At 29.3% G+C, this 22,371-nt stretch overlaps 2 protein-coding genes across 3 annotated transcripts; one reads left to right on the top strand and one right to left on the bottom strand.

The window, feature by feature from the left end:
- The first annotated feature begins 6,975 nt into the window (after window positions 1-6,975).
- Window positions 6,976-16,061, top strand: LOC106760800 (respiratory burst oxidase homolog protein E). 2 transcript variants are annotated; one of them, XM_014644226.2, is made up of 15 exons: window positions 6,976-7,112; window positions 7,228-7,847; window positions 8,069-8,228; window positions 9,500-9,548; window positions 10,710-10,823; window positions 11,104-11,526; window positions 12,270-12,653; window positions 12,727-12,822; window positions 12,957-13,072; window positions 13,165-13,338; window positions 13,545-13,704; window positions 13,787-13,993; window positions 14,105-14,233; window positions 14,344-14,422; window positions 15,490-16,061. In XM_014644226.2, exons 2-15 carry the CDS (start codon window positions 7,256-7,258, stop codon window positions 15,597-15,599), a joined length of 2,793 nt encoding a protein of 930 aa, XP_014499712.1. In that variant the 5' UTR covers window positions 6,976-7,112; window positions 7,228-7,255; the 3' UTR covers window positions 15,600-16,061. The 2 variants fall into 2 exon arrangements, with proteins under 2 accessions (XP_014499712.1, XP_022636156.1); XM_022780435.1 differs by having other exon boundaries at window positions 6,976-7,847.
- Window positions 16,062-16,261: 200 nt separating this feature from the next.
- LOC106761241 (pectinesterase inhibitor 3) lies at window positions 16,262-17,368 on the bottom strand. The gene has a single exon (XM_014644770.2). It carries the CDS (start codon window positions 17,124-17,126, stop codon window positions 16,488-16,490), a length of 639 nt encoding a protein of 212 aa, XP_014500256.1. The 5' UTR covers window positions 17,127-17,368; the 3' UTR covers window positions 16,262-16,487.
- Window positions 17,369-22,371: the final 5,003 nt, after the last annotated feature.

A 22,371-nucleotide genomic window follows, 5' to 3' on the forward strand; every position in this document is an offset into this window, starting at 1 on the left:
TCATCAAATCTTATCCAAAATGTTGGTCAAATGATTTGCATCCAATAAATAAAAGTTTGGGAAATGACTCTTCTCGTCATTCGCTCATTTTATATATTTATTTATACGTGATGACAAGAGCCCTTCTAAGTAATTATTGAAACAATAGAATTTATTGGGTTTATGCAGGAATTGATATAGTCTTATTTATATCATTCCAAATCAAGGTCCTCTAAAAAATTGTTATTATGATCACTTAATAGGTATTTATTGTTTTAAAGACTATAAATTCTATCATGATTTTGTTCATAATTAGTGTTTCAAAGTTTTAAAGAGTTAGAGGAAGAATATATAATCATTTTTACCTCATCCTTAATGTATCGAAACAAGTTTTAAGAAAATTTTCATTTTCAAAAAATAAAATATCAATATCTTAATCTAAGATAATATTATTAGAATTAATTATTATATTTAAGATATTATTTACTTTAAAATATATGAGGATAAACTGTAGCTACCAATTGTAACTTTGAAAATAAACGGTGGATGATGTTAACACTTTAACTTAAGAGTACAGTTGAAAATGGTCTATATGTCCAAAGTCAACTTTTTAAATTGGTTCATTAACATTCTCTTATTCTTTCATCTTGTTTCAAATATATTTACATTATCACTTTCCATAAAATGATATTAAAATCATATTAATCAGATTGGAAATTTTAGATAAAAATCTGTATAGGAAAGAGAGGAGGGCTGGGAGGATTCAGAAATCATTAATAATATGTTTGATTGTTGCTGATAAAGAAAAATAACTGTGCATAAAAATTTTAATTAGAGTTAAATTAAACTTTTAATAATGATTATATGATATTGATACTATTTTTATTAAAACAATAGGATTCTGTATGTTTTATAATCATAATTTTATCTTGTCTCTTATAATAACTACTTTAGTACCTTAGAAAATTAAAGAAAATAAAAGAGAAAAATTGTAAATGGAAATATTTATTTCAGTGAGGATCGATTAAATCAACCTAGTTTAACATTGACATATATTTTTACTAATAAAAAAAATTAAAAATACGTAGCATCATTAAAAAGTTGACTAAACTGATTCTATGAGCATCCACGGAATGTATTAATGTTATCTAAATCAACTCTAATTCCAAATTACCATAAATCTTTATTTATTAAAAAATAAAAATATTATTTTTAACTTCTTAAAAAATTAAGATTTAAGATTATGTTAGAGTTATCTTAATATTTATTATTAAACGAATTCTATTAACGTGAGTTAAACTGATGTTAATTTAATATTAATATAAATATTTATATATTAAGAAATTAAAAATTATTTTATATTTATTAAATTTCTTTTAAAAGATAATTGTTTACCAACACTATAATATTTAGAAACTTAATTTGATATATCCTTGTAATAATTATAAAATCAACATACAATGTATTTCGAAAGCAATGCTGAATAGTGACACAATTAAAAATTTCAATTGACGAGGTTAAAGTTTTAAAAACATATATATATATATATATATATATATATATATTTAAGAAGTAAGTGCAATTTAATATTTTAGTTAAATCATGTGGTAAACAAATTTTATAATAATTCCAGTCATACTTGTAATGTTTATTTCTTTTTTATCTTTTATTTTTCTTTACTGAGTTATAAAATATACTTGCAGATTCGTTAAATATAATTATATCATTATTTTTACTATACCCATAGCAGCTGTATGATAACTCATCAATACTAACGGTAGGTTTTTAAATGTTTGATTTTTTTCATATAATAAGAAAATGTAATTTTAATTTTTATATATTAACGTCGGTTAAATTGTGATACATATATATTAGTCTAACTAATTCTAACACGATACAAAAATTAATTTTTCGTGTAAAATTATTTTTAATAAATAAATATTTATGTTGAGTTAGATTAACATCAACTTAGTCAATATTAATAGAATTTGTTTCATGATGGTAAAAATATATATCTATATATAAAATCTTCAAAATATTAATAAAATATGTATTGATATTTATAGGAAAAATATCCATTAATCACAAAAATAAAATAAAAATTATATTTTATTATGTTAAATTTAATTAAAATTAAAATAAATTTATATTTTACTATATTAAATTTAATTAAAATTAAAATAAATTTATATTTTATTATATTAAATTTAATTAAAATTAAAATAAATTTATATTTTATTATATTAAATTTAATTAAAATTAAATTTTTATTTAATTTTGTAAATTTATCTTAAAATTTTTAAAATATCATTTTTTAAATATCCTTGAGTATCTTCAGTATCGCATATTTCAAAATACCTGCAAATATTTTTTGAAATGGATATTCGATGAATAACAAATTAGGTAATTGATGGATGTTTTTGTTAGGAGTGACATGTAGATATTATTTGTGACCGAACTTGACCCGTTATCATTATTAGTTTTTTTAGTGTTAAATGTTAATAGAAATAACCAAGTTGATTCTAACACAATATAAACTGTTATTTTTTCTGAATAAAATTTATAAAAACATAAAATTATTTTAATAAATAAATATTTGTGTTATTATGGACTAGTCGATATTTATTAAAAGAAATGTTGAAATTGAATAAGATTAGTGTCGATTTGATCGATTCTACTTTTTTTTTTTGTTATATTTACTGAAGTAAGTGTGAGATAAATTGATGACAAGTTACATATTATAAGTCGGGTACATTTGTCACAATGAATATGAATCGTAGAAATTATTTTTAATTTAACGGTCAAGATTTAAGTATGACAAATGTTACTAATTACAATTTTTCTTTCTCACTTTCTATATAAATATGACCACTCTCATCTTCGCCATACATAGTTATAAATCTCTTCATGCTCATTTTGTTCATTGAGATTTGTAAATCTTCTCACTCTCTTCTTCTTAATGCACACTCATTTCCTTAATTTACATTAATCTCTTTCATCCACAGTCATCCTTTTCATCCATACACACTTCTACATTTTCTTTTTTATCTCCTTCATCCACATTGTTCTCTTTTTCATTCATACTAATTTCTTTCATTAACATTCCTCTTTTTTATTCATAATTTTTTTTTCTTCATTGACAATCATTTCATTCATTATTGTATTTTTTCTATTATTTTTGTTTATATTTGTTAAATATGGAGACATTGCATGAGAATTTTTTTAAATTATTTTCATTTGAAAATAGATTTTATTTAGCTTAAGTTTAATTGAACATGATATCAGAGTCACGTTAGAATCTATCCTAACGATATTTGTTGTTTGTTGGATACATAGTTTCACCCGTTATCAGATATATCTCAGTCTAAATAAAGTAGGTTGGAAGTCTCACATTAATTAAAGATTAGATCAATTTATAGTATATAAGTAGATGTATACCTTATAAACCAATTTTATAAGGTTGATTTAGACTTAAAATTCATTTATTAAATTAAATAAATTTTAAAATAAAAGTGTATTCATACTTTAATTAAAAAATTAATCATAAATTAGTGTGACCAAAACGAATGTTATTTAGAGTCAATATTCAAAAGCTAACACAAACAAAATTAGCATTTATGAATTAATCATGATATTAGAAGAAAAAACTTCAAAAAACGAAAAACTTATAAGAGAGAAGCACAGCATTCAAACAAAACTCTCAAGTAGATAATGTGCGGTTCATGGATGAAACAGGTCAAGCATTCACATTAGGTCTAAAAAAAAATTAATACTAAAGTTTTCTATTACATTAATTATAAAATATATTTAAGAAAAAAAGAGAGGCTTCTTTTAGTAGTAATATGTCTTTATTAAATTAATTATAAAATCATGTTTGGGAGCAGGCTCAAATTTTTTTAGTATTAATATACATCTATTAAATTAATTATAACTTTATGATTAAAAATAAAATTTAATTAAATTATTTTAGTTAATTTTTATTAGTATTAAAAATGATAGGTTAAAACCTTTTTTCTAATAAATTATCATTTTGTGCAGGAAAAAAGAAAATGAGTAATTTCTTTATTATTTTATAATCGAATTTTATTTTTATTTTCTTCTACTCTAAGTTCTTGAATATTTATGACATATTTCAGTTATTGAATTTCATGCAATATGTGTATCAATATTTTTATTTTCATTTTATTATTATGTTTTTCTTTCTAGTTAGGTTGATATTATTTTTATTTATTTGTTGAATTTGTATTAAGATTAGAAATGTGTTTATTTTTCTTGATTGTTTTTTCTTTTTACTTTTCGATTTATGAATTTTGGAAGTTTTTTTTTTTTTTTTTTTTTTTGCATTGTGAAGAATAATTGAAGAGTTTGCCTACATTGTAAAATTGTTAACTAAATTAGGATTTAACCTTTTGCTAGATAACATAAATGAAAATTCTATAAAATAAGATTTTAACAATTTCAATATATCTTGTTTTAATCAAAAAAAGTTTCTTAAAACTAAAGATAATAAAAATTTATTTAAATCAACTAACAATGTCTCAACAAAGATTGATAGGATTAGTCTTATTATCTATTAAAACATAAATCTTAAACACAATTAATTATGATAATTTAAGATGATTTTACATAAAAAAAACAAAAAAAAATAAATTTTGAATAAAATTATTAAGTTTGATTTAAACCTTTGTAACCTTTGAGTATTTCCTGGATCTTAAGTACATATTTCATTATTTAATAGGACGACTGCATTAAATTAAAAAATTGTAAACATAATAAACGTTAAATATGTTTAAGCTGTCCTTTGTAAAGAATAGTTTCCTCAATTGACTCAACCATGATTAGTTCTGTACATTCATTCCCCTTATTTACCCGTGTTGTTTTATTTAAAATTATTTAGGTTAATTTTTTTTCCTAGACCTAATAAAATTAATGCATTTTGATCTTCACGAGAAAGAATAATTATGAAATGATATTTTACTGGTTAATATATTTCAATAATATTAAATTTATGATGTATTTGTTAGATAACATGAGAGAGAAAAAACTGTTATTTATACTTGGTTTTGTCATAGTAGGCATAACATTTTATTAAAATTGAAACAGAATACTATTATACATATTTGATTTAGACTTTTATTTTTCTTTTAAATATTAAAATTAATCATAATAGTATTTTATTTTAGTTTGTAATGTTACATATTTATTTAATAATACTGATATAATTATTATTGTTATTAAAACAGTTTTAACTATGTTGAACTATTAAATTTTGAATAATAAATGTTGATTGCCTCAACCACAGACCTGATATTTGAACAGTAATTTCTAGATTGTTCTAGAATTCACTGCATGTATGCACACATTCAGGTTTGTTGTAGTACTCTCTCCTTTTGTACTAATTTTTATTTCTTCTTTCTTTTTGGCTAAAGTACTACTGCACTGCACTGAATACATTCCCATTACGGTCTCACAATTAATTAAATAAAACAAAAATATATGAGATTTTGTCAGTTTCACAAGCAACAATAATTATAATTGAATAAGTGAAGACAAAGAAAAAATGAAAAGGAAGCTTGTATGGGTAAGAATTTTTTAGGTCTGAAAAGATTCAGCTTGAATAATTTAATCAATAAAAATTGATTTGGGACGTGGGAGACACTAACAACACAACGAGATTGGAATTTTGTTTTTATTTAGCAAATTAAGTAAACATCAACTATGATAACCTACTCTAGCTATTACTTGGTTCTTTTCAAACATATAATGTTTGAATTTTAATTTTATAAAAAAGTTTACATGGTATGTAATATAATATGGTTTATAAATAATTTATTTTATCTATAACTTACTTTCTTAACAAAAACACATTGATAATATTGTTAAAAGTCTTAAGTTTTTGTTTAAGAAGACATTCTTAATACTATATCTTGAGGGCATCGATAAGAAGTACTTCATATATATTGATATATGAGTATTTTTAAATAAGATACAATTAAAAATATATAGTAAATATAATTTAAAATATTTGAACCGATTCTAAGAAAATATATAACTAAGAGAAAGTTTTCTAATTTTTGTGTGGTAATCGGAATTATACTAACTATTAATTGCGGAAACGGGAAGTTAAAATGATATAAAATATTGTTTTTTTTTTCAAAATAAGAAATTAGCCAGCACTTAAAAATATTCTAATGTAATGTATTGCTACAAGCATTCTAATGAACATCTAATTGGAAAGTAAATGTACACCCTATTATATAGTAGGTTATATATGTTTACAACTTGTATTGTACTAATGTCCGATTTAAGAGAATAATTCACAAAGTTTCTTACATTGACCACAATTATATATTCTACATGACATGTTTACCCTAATTTAGAAATTGATCTAATAATTATTTTAAGGGAAACAAAGTCAATTGAAGCATCATGAAATCATAGACATCCAAACATTTAGAATTGAAGAATTGTATGTTACAAACTATAATATAAACAAGAGATAATAATTATAGATAGAAACATATGGAAATTATTTAAAACTTAATAGCCCCCAACAACTTGAAAGAATATAGTTCAACCCCTGTCACTGGAAAGTGTAGAAAAAGGAGAATATTTTAATTCATGACACAAGCATGTTCATTCTAAACGACCATTGCTTACGTTAAGTTCACTTTGGTTAATCCAATTCTAGGTCGCCTTAAATTACCTTACACCTTGACCCAACTTCATTTTGTTATGTTTTTTTTATCAATTATTCTCTTACTTAAGAAAAATAGAAAATCAAAGTTTTAATTAATTTAGTTTTTTTATATCTGGTGTGACTGCTATAGTCTGCGTAACATGGGATAAGAAGAAGCTAATATCATATTATTACATAGGACTTTAAAGAAAGTATTGACTAAACCAAAAGATATACATACATTCTGCATTATTGTATACGGTTGTTGTTATAGTTTGGAAGAAGAAGGACAAGTGGAGGAAGCAATATATAAAGAAAGTGGGAGAGGTGTGAGGAATTGGTTTATTTGAGTAAAAAAGAATACAGAAATTGAAGATCCCATTTCTCAACTACTCTCTTAGGTGCGGGGAAGACCAGATTGGCGTTGAAATCGTGTGCGCAAATTCGTTGAGAGGTGTTTGTCTTGTTTTCCAACCATTGCGTTTCTTTTGTTTTAATACAAACTTCCACGCCCAAACGTGTGAACCAAAAACCTTCTCTACTCAAACCTTTTGCTTTCTCTCTCTAAGGACATTGCAAGCGACGCTACATTTTTTCATGAGGACGTCGTCGTTCAGGAGATGCAGCAGCGGCGAGTTCCAATTGTCCGAGAGCTTCGGTACCTCGTCTCCGACGGTCGGAGGACGCGCCTACGGCGCAATGATGCCGGTGTTCCTCAACGACCTCCGGAGCAATCACCACAAGGAGCTCGTGGAGATCACGCTGGAACTCGAAAATGACGCGGTCCTTCTCTGCAACGTGACGCCGGCGGCCGCGTATTCCGCTCCCAATGCTTCTCCGTCGTCGAGCAGGGGAGGAGTTGACGACGGCGGCGTAGGCGGCGTGGCTCGGAGTCTCTCTATTACGTCGAGGATTCGGAGGAAGTTCCCGTGGCTTCGCTCGCTATCGTCAGCGTCGGTGGAGAGTGTCGCCGCCGCTGAAGATCCGGTGACGACGGCGCGAAACGCACGGAAAATGAGAGCGAAGCTTGAACGGACGAGGTCGAGTGCGCAGAGAGCTCTGAAAGGTCTGAGATTCATCAGCAAGTCCGGGGAGGCCAGCGAGGAGTTGTGGGGAAAGGTGCAAGAACGGTTCGGCTTGTTGGCCAAAGATGGCATGCTCGCTCGTGAAGACTTCGGTGAATGCATAGGTAAGGAAGGACTTATAATTATAGTTATATTAATTAAGCTAAATTAATTAAGAAATTTCCTTAATTACATTTTTAGTTTGTGAAATAATAGCATGCATGATTCTATAATTTAAATACGAGTCCAAGGCATAGTTTAGACTTTGAAGGGGATGCATGAGCGTATTAAGAGATGCAGTTTTAGTATAATAATTATATATTTATGGCAAATTGAATGATGAAAGGCATGGAAGATTCGAAGGAATTTGCAGTGTGTATATTCGACGCATTGACTCGAAGGAAGGAAAGGAGAGTTAGTAGCATAAACAGAGAAGAGTTGCACGACTTCTGGTTGCAAATTTCAGACCAGAGTTTTGATGCTCGCCTGCAGATTTTCTTTGACATGTGAGTTTTTCTTCATCTTTTCTTAGTTATATTTTGTCTTTGGAATCATTCGGAAACATTTTTTCTCCCACTTGCCCAAAATTTTCATGGTTATCATTAACAAAACAAGTTCATCAGATAATCTAACTTCTAATTTGAAAACTATTAACAAGTACGTAATTTCTTAACATATAAATGTTTAAATGTATCTTAACTTATAACTAGTACGTAATTTCTCAATATATTTTACACGAAACTGTTAACTGGTACGTAATTTATATATATATATATATATATATATATATATATATATATATATATATATAGAGAGAGAGAGAGAGAGAGAGAGAGAGAGAGAGAGAGAGAGTTAGTATATGCATATGTTATTTTTAATTTGGTATGATGGAGCTGTTACACAATTTGATAGCTAGAATAGTAGAGTGAGGGAAGACATGTTGAAAAACAACCAGGATTCTGTTCAGTCCAAGACCAAACGTGGTCTAAACGTCTATCTTAAGCTTCTCTAGTTTAAACTGTAGAGCCCCTTAGTCTATGCTTCTGTAGAAGATACAAACAAAATAATGATATCTTATCTATATGTACTATTATTTTACACCAACCTAGTATCTTTCATTTCACTCAATCTTGAAAGATATTATGTGTGTAGAATTTGTACATGTTGTTTGTAGAGTTTTGTATAATTGGGATTCTAACATAATCTTCAATTTTTTTTCTATTCCCAGTCATGACATTTTTACTTTTGAATCTAATAGAAAAACCTAAATTAGTGAATTTGATGTTGACTTGAAATGAAAGTGTAAAATGTATATAGATAATTTCATTTAATGGACAATGAGAAAGATAACTTTCAATTAGAATAAATAATAAGACATTGATACATTCACACGTCTACATGTCAAAAATAATCAAATGACATGTCAGTAAAAAATTATCCTTTCATACTTAATAAATACTTAATAAATCTTAAAAAATAGTAGATCTACCATGTCATATGGATTTTTTTTAAGAATCTATGTCAGTAACTTTTTTCATTTAAATGTGGTAATTTCAATATAATTGTTTTGGATGATGATATTTTAACAATTTTTTTTAATAATTTTTTTATAATAATATATATATTATTATTTTATTAATTTGTATACGGACCAATTATAAATCGAGATATAAAGGATTATAAAAAAGTTTTCAAAAGATAAATTTTTTAATTGTTTTTCAGTGACCAGGTTTCACATTGGGCTTTAAATGTTAAATTAAAAAGTTATTTATTTCAGGGCAGACAGTAACGAGGACGGAAGAATTACTAGAGAGGAAGTACAAGAGGTAAGATTAAGACGTGTAGGAAGTACATATATCCATTAAACTCTTATTATTTTATGAAGTTTCACCATCATTGATAAAATTAATCTTTAATCAGGTCTAACTTCTTAAAATCATAATCGTGTCTAACCTATGATACCAAATGTTAAGTTTACCAACAACTTCTTAGAAAAATTGTTTCTCCTATAGAAAGTTTATTATTTTATAATAAAATGCTTACATCTCTCAATATTGAAAAATTGAACGGGAGATAAAATAAAATTGAATTAAAAAATAATAGTTTTTCCAAAATCAGTTTGATTAATTAAGCATGAATTAATTATATTAATTATTATCATTATTATTATTTTTATTCTTAGTTGAAAAGAGAAACTGTCTTGTATATTTGTGACTTCAAGGTTAAGCCTTATACGCTTTAAGCAATAGTTTAGGAAATAAACTGTACGAAAAATGTTAATGATAATAAGCAACCATAGGTAAACTTTAAGCTGATTTAAATAGAGAGTCTCATCTGACATTTGTACAGATAAATTTGACCCGTATAGAATTTTTATGCCATATAATTTGAAGAGTATATCTAGTCATCAGTATGTTTTGACTAACTCTTTAACAAAAACTCTTAAAAATAAATATAGCCAAAATAAAATGGTCTTTTAAAATTTTATTCCATATCTAATATGCAAATTACTTTTAAGTCATCTTTTATGTTTGGATAAAAAACTAAAATTGATTTTTTTAATAAATTAAATCAATTTATGTATAAGTAAAAAAAAAATTAATTCTATAGGAGAGTTTTTACAAATTAATTTATATATAAAGCAATTTCAATTTATGTATAAATTAATTTGAATGGTGAAAAGGTTAAATTTATTTTTTTAGAAAAAAAATGGTAAAAAGAACATGTCTAAGGTGTATAAATTAACAAAATTTATTATCTTATTAAAATAACTTCATGAATTACTTAGTGAACGAAAGTAGAAGGTGTAAACATAAAAATGTTAATTTAATTCGGAGAAGCCTGCATTGCTTCCACATTTATTCCACGAATTGAATCAAATTTTAAAATGCTTTACGATATATTCATGAACAAGAAAAAGAGAAAAAAAAAATAAATAGAGAATATTATGTCTGTTCACACGCTCTGTTTTTAATCTTATTCAACAGCTCATAATGCTCAGTGCTTCCGCAAACAAGTTATCAAAGCTAAAGGAACAAGCTGAAGGATACGCTTCCTTAATAATGGAAGAATTAGACCCAGAAAACCTGGGTTATATCGAGGTAAGAGTGCGGAAAAAGTTAAACCAATAATATAAATATTCTCCCTCTTAAATCTAATTAACTTATTATTAATTAATGTAAGAGATATTTTATGGTTATTTTTTTTACCAAACTTAATTTGTAACTTACTTCTTAAAATAAGATTGGAGAGAGTAGTAATTTACAATTATAAACTAATTAGTTATAATTTATAAAAAATAAAGTGAAACAGATTATTCAAGTATTGTGTTATAATTTTTATCACTTTTTCTTTACCACTATAATTGTTGTTCATATTCAGCTGTGGCAGTTAGAAATGTTGTTACTAGAAAAGGATAGATACATGAACTACAGCAGACAACTAAGCAGTGCAAGCGTAAATTGGAGTCAAAATATGAACGAGAGAAGAACTAGAAATGAGATAGAAAGATTTCGCAGAACTGTCCAATGTCTTGCTTTAGAGTATTGGAGAAGGGGTTGGATTTTGTTATTGTGGTTGGTTACCGTTGCCAGCCTCTTTGGCTGGAAATATTACCAGTATAGAAACAGATCTACTTTCCAAGTCATGAGCTACTGCATACCCGTAGCCAAGGGTGCTGCAGAGACACTCAAGTTCAACATGGCTCTCATCCTCTTACCAGTTTGTCGAAACACTCTCACATGGCTTCGTTCCACCGGAGCCAGAAAGTTTGTGCCCTTCGATGACAACATTAATTTCCACAAGGTAAGACGGCCGTCAACTTGTGATTTTCTAAAATCCTAAAGGATTCTTTTACAGTTGCCACATAAAATTAAATCCATTAACTCCTGGATTTGACTTTTGGCTAAATGCCGGATTCGACTTTCTTAAGAAACGCAGACTTTCTATTACTAGTGATAACAATAATAATTGTTCTTATTATAAGAATTCAAAGAAATTTTAGGAAGATATGTAAAATACATTTTCTCATAATTTTCTATAATATTTTTTAATTCTTTAATCACTGTGACGCGGGTTAACAAGATCCTATAACTAAATAAAACTGTTCAAAAAATTTGTGAAAGATTATACATTATAAATCAAATTATAATATGTAGAACATAAAAAGAAATTATTAGTTTATAATTATTTTTAATAACTTTTTTCTTTCAGTTTTATACACACACAGTTTTAAAGCATTTTTTTTAAACAGCTCCAATAGTAAATAAACTATATAATATTATAAAATCATTCACATTAATCCTAAATATTAGCAATATATATTACAAAAAAAATTATAACTTATTTTAATAATATAATAATATATATTAACACTTTAAACTAAAAATAATAATTAAATTATTAATATAATTATAATGCTAGTCATCTAGGCTCTGTTTTAAGGTTCTTACTTGACACATTATTTTACCTGCTCTCTAAAAGCAACCAACATTTAAGCTTGTGCAAATTGCATGACAATTTGATTTTGACCCTGTCCTTTTCTACAGATGATTGCATTCGCCATAGCTGTTGCAGTCGCTGTTCATGCCGGCAGTCATCTGGCGTGTGACTTTCCCCTTCTCGTAAACTCATCTCCGGAAAAATTTTCAGTTATAGCTTCAGATTTCAATAACAAAAGACCCACATACAAATCACTTCTGACCGGAGTAGAAGGCGTAACTGGAATCTCAATGGTTGTTCTCATGGCCATCTCTTTCACCCTAGCAACTCACCACTTCCGGAGAAATGCAGTAAGGCTTCCTTCACCCTTTAACAGATTGACAGGCTTCAACGCATTTTGGTACTCGCACCACCTTTTTGCTCTGGTCTACGTTCTGCTACTCGTTCATGGAACATTCTTGTATTTGACCCATCGGTGGTACCAGAAAACGGTAATAATTTCGACTGCTATGAACAATAAGCATAGGGATAAGTTTAAAGTTATTTTGTTTCCTTTTGATTCAGACATGGATGTATATCTCTGTTCCTCTGCTGCTGTACATAGCAGAGCGTACTCTACGCACTCGAAGATCAGCACATTATACGGTGAAAATTCTGAAGGTAATAATCTAAACAATTGAAACTCTATCTCCTTTTCCATCTCCCACTTAGCTTAGCATAAGGATCTATAAAGATATAACATGAGAAAAACTTGTTTTTCTTTCGGTACAAATTTCCTGACACTAATCAAGCAGGTTTCGGGGCTACCAGGAAATGTCTTCAGCTTAATCATGTCTAAGCCCAATGGATTCAAGTACAAAAGCGGACAGTACATATTCTTACAATGTCCAAAAATCTCTCCCTTTGAGTGGTATTGTTCTAGTTCCCACATCTATTATAAAAGTTATATACACGAGTACTTGAGCAAATCCAAAGTAAATATCGTCTTGAAATACATCTTAGGCACCCTTTTTCCATCACCTCAGCTCCAGGAGATGAGTACCTAAGTGTTCACATCCGGACAGTGGGAGACTGGACCCAAGAACTAAAGCTTCTGCTAACAAAAGATGATGACAAATTGCCTTCGATTAAACGTGGTGCGACGTTTGGTGAACTAATGCAACTGGACCAAAGAGGGTAAGTAAATGCCAGATTTTTTTTTTCATAAATAGAAGGACAAAATGTTTTCAGAGTTTTAATCAAAAGTAGTCTAGTAACTATATTTTGAAAACAGTCATTTTGGTCTTCCTATTTTTTTTCGAACGTGGTGGTTGTAGTCAACTTATTCTATTCTGAATTTCAATATCATAAATTGTTATACAAAGTAGAGATCTGTTTCACAGACAACCGAGACTGCTCGTTGATGGCCCTTATGGAGCTCCAGCACAAGACTACCAAAGCTTTGATGTACTACTCCTCATAGGATTAGGAATTGGAGCAACTCCTTTCATTAGCATTCTCCGAGATCTTCTCAATAACACCAAAACGTTGGATGAACTCGGGGTAAAGTGCATACTCTGGCTCCCTTTTCAGAAAATAGAATTATTCCACTTCCATGTTCAGTTATCAATTTCTATAAGCACAGGTGCAGGAACCATCAAACACAGAAACAAGTCAAACGACCAGATCAGATGAGAGCTCCAATAGTTTTACATCATCAAACTTAACGCCCTTAGGAAATAAGAAATCACGAAGGACTACTAATGCTTATTTCTACTGGGTTACTAGGGAGCCTGGATCTTTTGAATGGTTTAAAGGAGTAATGGACGAAGTTGCAGAAATGGATCACAAAGTACAAATAATAATATATGGAGTTCATAAATAAGTCTTGATTCTACTTATAAATAGTTTACCAGCATACTAACTCTCGTCGTTCTTTTGTTTTGTTTTTTATCTGATTCAGGGTCAAATTGAGCTCCACAACTATCTTACAAGTGTCTATGAAGAGGGGGATGCAAGATCAACCTTAATCACCATGATCCAAGCACTGAACCATGCCAAACATGGTGTTGACATCCTATCAGGCACTCGAGTAAGATCTTCAATACCTGGAGTTCTGAACACAAAAAGAACAAGGTTTATTGTCTGTGCTTATTGTGATTAAAACGTGACCATGTTCCTTTTGTTGTTTTCCAACTGCAGGTAAGAACACACTTTGCTAGGCCTAATTGGAAAGAGGTTTTCAACAAGATTGCCTCCAAACATCCGTTTTCTACAGTAGGTAAATTGCTAGCTACAAGTGCAGAACCGTTTTCTAGAGAGGATATTGAATTTTCCTTCTTTTTTCCTGCAATATCGGGACAACAATTATTAATTGCCTATGCTATGCTTCACATGAGGGTCAGGCCGTAGGTCCTCTCTTACTACTCACACAACACCATATATATGCTTAGAAGTAAGGATACTGATAAAAATTAAGATAAAGGAGCTGTAGTAACCGGTTAAAACTATGAATAATACTATAGTTCTAAAGTATGAGCTGATAATTTACATGGAACTATAGATCCATAGATCCAGTTGTTCAATACAAATATGAAGAAATGGATATCTAGTGCAGTTCTTCAATAATTTAAACTATTTACACTAATAAAACAATATTTAGTTTAAAGTATCTTACTAATAATACAAATCTTAAAAATTTAGTTTGCGTAAGATAGAAGTTAAACTAATACAAGTAATCCCACTACATAAAAATAAAAGCCAAAGTAGTTAAAATATAAGGCAAATTAACCCTTCCCTCCTAAAAACAAACTGATGTTGGGAAAGTTAAAGAAGTATTGTAGTTAATTAAGTTATAAAAAAAGTATCAGTAATTATAAGAAGATTAAATATTAAAAGCAAATAATACTTTTTACCACTATACCAATTATTTAACAACTAAAATATAATAATACAAATAAATGATTGATAAATTAAATAGAGTTTTCATTTGGTTATATATTTAAATAAAATTGTCAATATATCATTACTTTATCCACAAATTTTTTATCATAGGACCACTCATCTCAGTTAATTAAGTCAATTAATAATAATATACTAATTAACCATTGTTCAATATGATTAAATAGTTAATCGTAAAAGAACATATTCCTATTAATAACTGAGATTTAAAACAAATAACTCAGTTACAAACCATCCATCTCTGCATACAGAGCATATGCAGGGGCAGGGTAAGCAGTGTGGTTTATGGTACACTTTTGTTTGATGTATTCACTTTGAAAGCTTGATCCATATTTGTTACTTGCCAATATTAGTAAACTTTAACAAGAAAATGTATACAAATTGCAGGAGTGTTCTATTGTGGGATGCCAGTATTGGCAAAGGAGCTAAAGAAGCTTTCACTTGAACTCAGCCACAAGACAACCACACGCTTCGAGTTTCACAAGGAGTACTTCTGATATAGGAAATGAAATCTAAAAAACTTTTGCATATTCTTTTGTATTTACAAATTAGATTATTCAAAAGGAAAATTAAGAAACGTTTAGGCCGTACTAAGAAGTAAGCACCATGTAATTATAGTGTATTTCATACGCAAATACAGTTCAGTAAAAAAAATCCAATAACAGAGGAAAACCATGATCTGAAAACTGTTAACAGTGGAGCTGTGGAATCCTCCAGTAAACTCTACAATCAACCTATACACACACAAAAAAAGTGCATACACCACACAATCTTGCACATTTCCCGTACGCGAGCTTAATCTTATCACTAATTGCTTCTTCTTTTTTCCCTGTAAATTCTGAAGATCAGTTCATCTGTAAAGACTTTAAGATTTACCTTATGTTCTAATCCTATAAGATTGTTGATGTAATTTTGAAAATTTATTAGAATATCTCTTGTAACATCCGTACAATATTCATATTCGTACTGTTTCTGGTGAAATTTTTTATCATGGAAAATGAATCATTTCAACTAAAAGTGAATAACATTTTTATAGACCTTTCTTTTTTTCTTTAGACCATTAATTTAGACGAATTTCTTTTTATATATTTTGAATGTATTAAAGTAATTAAAAAACTGAAGAAAATCAAATCATAATATAAAATTGACTCTAAATATGTTCAGCACATAAAGATATATTTTATTATTATATATTATAGTAATATACATAATTTTAGTTGTAGTAAAAAGCACAAAAAAGCAAAAAGTCACACGGTGCTTTACCTATTAAATTAACTAGACATTACAAAAAAGCAAAAAGGAGTCACACGGTGCTTTACATAATAACATTTAACTTTCACGTACTCTGCTTCACCTGCTACCTCCATTTCTCGTACTACTTTCTATCAATTCAATTCTTTCAGAGAATCAGGCCTGTGCTTGGGCCTGGGCCTGGCCTTGGGCTTCGACTTTCCGGTCCTACTTTGACCAAGCCTATTTATCATATACAGAGCATTGCTGGTGACCCTGGCAACGTCGGTGACTCTGCGATTGACGTCGGGCCTGGCATTGCCGGCGAAGCCGTCGAGGCACGTGTCGCCGTCGGTGAGGGCGGCGCTCACCCACGTCTGTGCGTTGCTCATTTGCCAGCGGAAGGTCTCTGCGCGTAGGTGCTGAAGCTCGTCGAGGCTCCGCCGGAGCTGGTCCACGGAGTCCGAGATCTGCTCTGTGCAGTCGCGGAGAGCGAAGCGCTGCCGCTTGCTCATCGCAGCTGCGCCGCCTTTAGACAGCGTGTGCAGGAACTTGGAGGTCCGGCGAGTGTGGGCCAGGCTGACCCTGAGCGCGGCTCGAGCCATGTCCAGGGGCGTGTTGGCAGGCCCCGGGTAGTGCGAGAGGGTTCGCAGGCACAGACGCGGGTAGCGTGAGTGGATGCAGGAGGATCGGAGTAGATCCTGCGGCTTGCTCTGTGCTGCGGTGGTGAAAAGCATGGGAGATGTTAAGAAAAAGGAGAGTAGAAGCATTGAGAGTGAGATTTGGAGTTGCATTGTTGCGTAGATCTGGAAGAAGAGAGTGAGTGATGAAGAGTGTGGCAGTGTTGGTGGTTGGGAATTGGGAGAATGATTTTGATTTTGGGGAATTAATAACCGGATTTTTGCGTTATGCTGATGATGATCAACCTGTAAGCACGGTGGAGTTTGTGCGTATTTATAGCTGTCTTTCTGTATGGGTGCTGAGACTGCTGCTTTTTAAAACGTGGAATTACAATCTACGTGGGATTCCACTTCCAACAATTACTACATCCAAACCAAACATACAAAGTTATATCTATTTAAATTTTATTCCATTTTTATTTTAATATCAAACTTAAAGTAACTTTTAATACTTTTGTTTTTTTATACAAGCTGTTAAATAGTCTTTTATAATATATATATTTCAATGAGAAATCATTTAAGTATATGTTTGTAACTTTTTATAACTTTTTCATTCATAGTTTTAGCTTTTTATATTTATAAATAAATTATATGATTATATTTACCGTAAATGAAATATGATTAAATTGTAATATAATTTTAAGAAACATGTTTATATATGTTTATTGTTTTGTAATTAATTTTAAACATTTCATATTATATTTAAATAAATAAGCGGTTTTGCTTGTTTTAATTTGATTATTGAATGAATTATTCCGTTAATGAAGAAATAGAGTTAAGAAATATAAAATGATGAGTTTTTAGTTTTTTAAAATGTAATAAGTTTTAAACCTTTTTTATACTATCGACGAGGTATCTTGCGACTTTAACGCTATGTTCATTTGTGGTGATTTACTGTTCACGTAATATTGCGAGCGAAGAATAGAACAGAAAGTCGTGTTCGCTTGGAAGAAATTGCACAGAAGGAATGAAAGAGAATTGTAGGATTCATTATTTTTCAGTCACTCGCTAAGAAGGTGAGATTTGGAGGGATCATAGTGCAAAAGTCTGATGTGCCCCTCTACATTTTGCTAATTCCATTTCCAATTTTGCATCTTTAATAATTGATTCTAATTAATAAGCATCGATTCCAAACATTATTAATTCATAAAAGAAGTTGGCTATTGTGCACTCACGAGTTTACTGAGTTATTGAAAGGAAAGTTGCATAGAAATTCCTGAGCCTTTTGCTTCACATAGGCATTGAACAGGAAAGATTCTCGAATGCATTAGTCACAGTCAACACAATATTATTTTGAATAGCTTTTGACCATTGAACAACCATTAATATGTGCTTGGTCTGTGGTTGCTGTTGTCTTAATTGAGCGAGAAGAGCATTGTCTTGTGCAAGTGAGCGAAGGAGCATTTTCTGCAAGTATGTTTATGCAAGTATTGTTTGGTGCGTTAAGTGTGGACGAAGAGAGAAAGTTAAGGTCATGTTAGTATGATTAGAGTTGTTTAGACAAGTATTTGTTATTTTTTACGTTGCAAGGTTGGTGGTAGAAGAAGAAGATAAGCTTGATGGTTGGAGGAGATGAAGAAGAAAGTGGTTGATGAAGAAGACGAGTCTGCGAAGCTCTAAAGAAGACAAAGAACGTGAAATCGTATTCGGTTACAGGCGTGTGAAGAAAAACATGGAAAATCGTATTCGGTTCCCATCCTTGCATATCCCCTAGTTGTATTCAGGTAGGAGCGCCTGTATTCAGTTACGAGCTCCTGTGTTGGGGACGTTGCAACATGGATCCGGTTCCAGAGGGCGTATTTGGTTCCCTTAGAGGAATTTGCTTCATTCTTGCAACTCATTATGGCACGTTGATGGTTGAAGAAGGTGGACGTTGCAGTACCCATGCGATAAAGGTGGTGGTTGCATAGGCATGTGTTTGGTTCGAACGTTAGTGGTGGAAGCGCCATGATTTGTGATGGTGGAGGATGCAGTGTGCATCCCATTCTGGTTGAAGCAATGGACTAAGGTGGAGGATGGAGCGAGCATGTGATGGTCCTTGAAGCAACGGCGAAGGTGTCTGTCATGGTGGAGGATGCACGGGCGATGCCAAAGTCGTTGAAGCAATGGACGAAGGTGGAGGGTGCCCACACAACAGGATGCAGAGAAGAGTGCAGGATCTCGCGGAGGTGGTTCAAATATGAGATGTTTATTCAGACAGGACATTCTATCTTCACATCCATCTCATACAAAATTGTTTCAATAGATTGCTTACATACCTCATTGAAACAACTTCATCATAAACTACTACAAATATATTTGTATACTATTATGTTCGCATTTTTTTTATGTCATGTAATATTCTAACTTCGTTTAATTATTTATTTCTTCAAAATTATTCAATCTCACTTTCATAACAAATAAATTCATACTACTTGGTAGTAAATTATACTACAAACAAATACTACATTTAAAAATAAATTCATTTTACTATATTATAATTTTTTTACTTTTTAAAAATTAATTTTAATAATTATTTTTAATTTTTTACTCTTTATAAACATTTTTACAATTAAATATAACATTAACAATTATCATTTTATATTACTTTAATAATTAAAGGCATTTTGATAATAATTAATTTCTACCAATTAAACAAATTTTTTAAATATATCACATCAATCAAATCTTACACTAAATTCTCATAAACTTTACATTCAATTCGATTCTTAATTACTTCCAAATACATTTAAATAAACACACAAAAATTTACTCTCAAATTCATTCCATAACTCTCTTCCAAATCATCTCGTTCCTACTTCAAGAAACAAAAGTACCTTTTCAACGGATAGGAATCTTAGTATGTAAATTCTATTTTTTTTTATCATATTTTTGAACGGGCTTAAATACTTTTTTCATTCATTAAATTTGAATGTGAATTTAATTTTTTTTTAAATTTTGTTATATTTTGATGGTTAAATTTTAAAAGTGATTAAATATAGTTTTTTTTTTTTTAGTTAAATAAAAGTTTTGATGAGAAGACTTGCGTAAAATTATTTGGGAACAGGGCATGTGCAATCTCTGCATGCATTTCATGTACACCAACTGCCCCACATTAGGTCAAATTGGCACTGCTACTTTCTACATATGCACCAACTCTTTTATTATAAACTTTTTTTTTATCCACTTATTGCTAAGTTTCTCACGTGCATTTTAAATATATTGTTAAACTTCAAAATTTATATTTTTAAATGCAATAATATATATCATCTGTACACTTGGTATGTGTTTGTTAGGATACAAATGAAAGATAAGGTAGAAAGAAAGAAGGTAATGGGATAATGTTTCAACCATGAATTCAGTTTAAACAAATACTTCTAAATTACACAACTTTTATTTTAAGATTACAAATTATTATTTGTATTAAAAATTTATATGTGAATATATATATATATATATATATATATATATATATATATATTTAAATTACACAGTCTCATAAAATTATTTTTTTATAACTTATTCTTCTTCTATTTTTTATCAAAATAATAGTTATTGCTTATTAATCAAACATTTTTTTTTATTTTTGAAATAAACAAATGACTATGTTTTGTTGAAAAATTTAAGTATAAATTTAAATCTCACTTTAAAAAATATAAAAAAGTTTAACAAGATACAAATAATAAGATTGATAAATTTATTATTTTAAGATTTTAATTTAGTTTTCATTAATATTAAGTCTTTTCATTAATTTATTATTCCTTTTTAATATGGGTCATCATAACTATTTACGATGGGTTATGATTAAAAATGATTCAGATATATTCACGTTTTGATAAACGGTTTTGATGTACAGAAATTGGGGTCCAATGTGGACGTGAAAGTGTGTGATTGAATGTGGGGTTGGGATGGACGAAACGAAAGGCACATATTAAAAGCTATCGTACAACTCAGTGCTGCCACTAATAATTCACATTCAATAATTCCCAACATATCTTAGTGCTTTCCTTCTTTTCACAACATGCATGCTGTTCATCAATTTTTCGAATCACTTTACTTTTAAAATCGTTTTTTTTACTCTCTTAATTTAATATTTAGGAACTACAACCATGTTTTTCTATATTTGAATTATTTAAAAAATTAAAAGAAGATTTCCTTAATGTAATTAATAACTCAAATATTAACCTGAAATGACTCACCGTAAATTAAGTTAAAAATGAAAATGAACTTATTCACTGTGTGGTGAAATTAAAATTTCATAACTCAAACTTAATCAACCTCTGGTCAGTTGGATAGGTAGGTTGACTTGTACATATAAAATTTAGGAAAATAAGTTAACATTGTAATTGTTGGTAGGAAAAGTATGAAGCTTGCTTTTCGTCTTTTCAAAATGGTCAAAGAAACATGGATATGGAGGGATGATAATGTAGAGGAGGCAAAACAAAACTTTAAATTTCACAGATAGAAAACAAAGATTATTTTATATTTTTGGAATATAAATATATTGTCTATCAATTTACTATAACCCATTTAAGTCTATATAACTACTAGAGTGAAACTCATCCTAATTTATAATAGAAAAAAAAAATCAATCCTATCTATAACATTCCGATTTTAGTAATATAAAACTACTAAAATTTAATATTACATATATGATAAATTAACCACAATAAGGAACAAACCTAAGAGAAACAATATCTACACCTGTAGATTCGTTCAACGTCTCTACTGAACTCCTTCCATCACCTAACGCGGAAGTAACTGAAACAAATGTCTCCCTATGCTCACACCAATCAAGTGATCATCGCAAAAGAGAAAACATACAAAGATAGACACAACAAAGCAAGGATAAGCTAGATATCTAAAATATTACAAGTTAATAAAATTAAACTAGCATACAAGGTCAAGAAAATAATATTATACAGAAACAGTTTTACTAAGTTATAAATTAGAGTTTTATTAAGTGGTGTTAGACTTAGACTCGTCCGGACCGGAATGAATATCGAACTATGGCAGGTTATGCACTTGTGATGGTCTCTACTGCTTTGCAAAGCCAATTGCTATGAGTTTCACCCTACCACCACAAGGTTAGTCCGGTATCACTCACCTTGACCCATATAAAATGGAGACAACCTAGACTAGGACCTCTTACTACTCTCACCACCACATGAACTAAACTCCTCTAAGTGAGATTGAATAGTCATTAGAATATTTATTTTGTTAACGCTAAATATTTAGAAAAAAGTTATAAATATCGATATCAAATAACAATTGAATTTAAGTAAAAAGAATTGTATAAAGTATTACATAATTATAAATAAATAAATTTTCACATTATATATATATATATATATATATATATATATATATATATATATAT

This window comes from Vigna radiata, chromosome 5 (genome assembly GCF_000741045.1).
Source record: "Vigna radiata var. radiata cultivar VC1973A chromosome 5, Vradiata_ver6, whole genome shotgun sequence".
Classification (NCBI taxonomy): domain Eukaryota; kingdom Viridiplantae; phylum Streptophyta; class Magnoliopsida; order Fabales; family Fabaceae; genus Vigna; species Vigna radiata.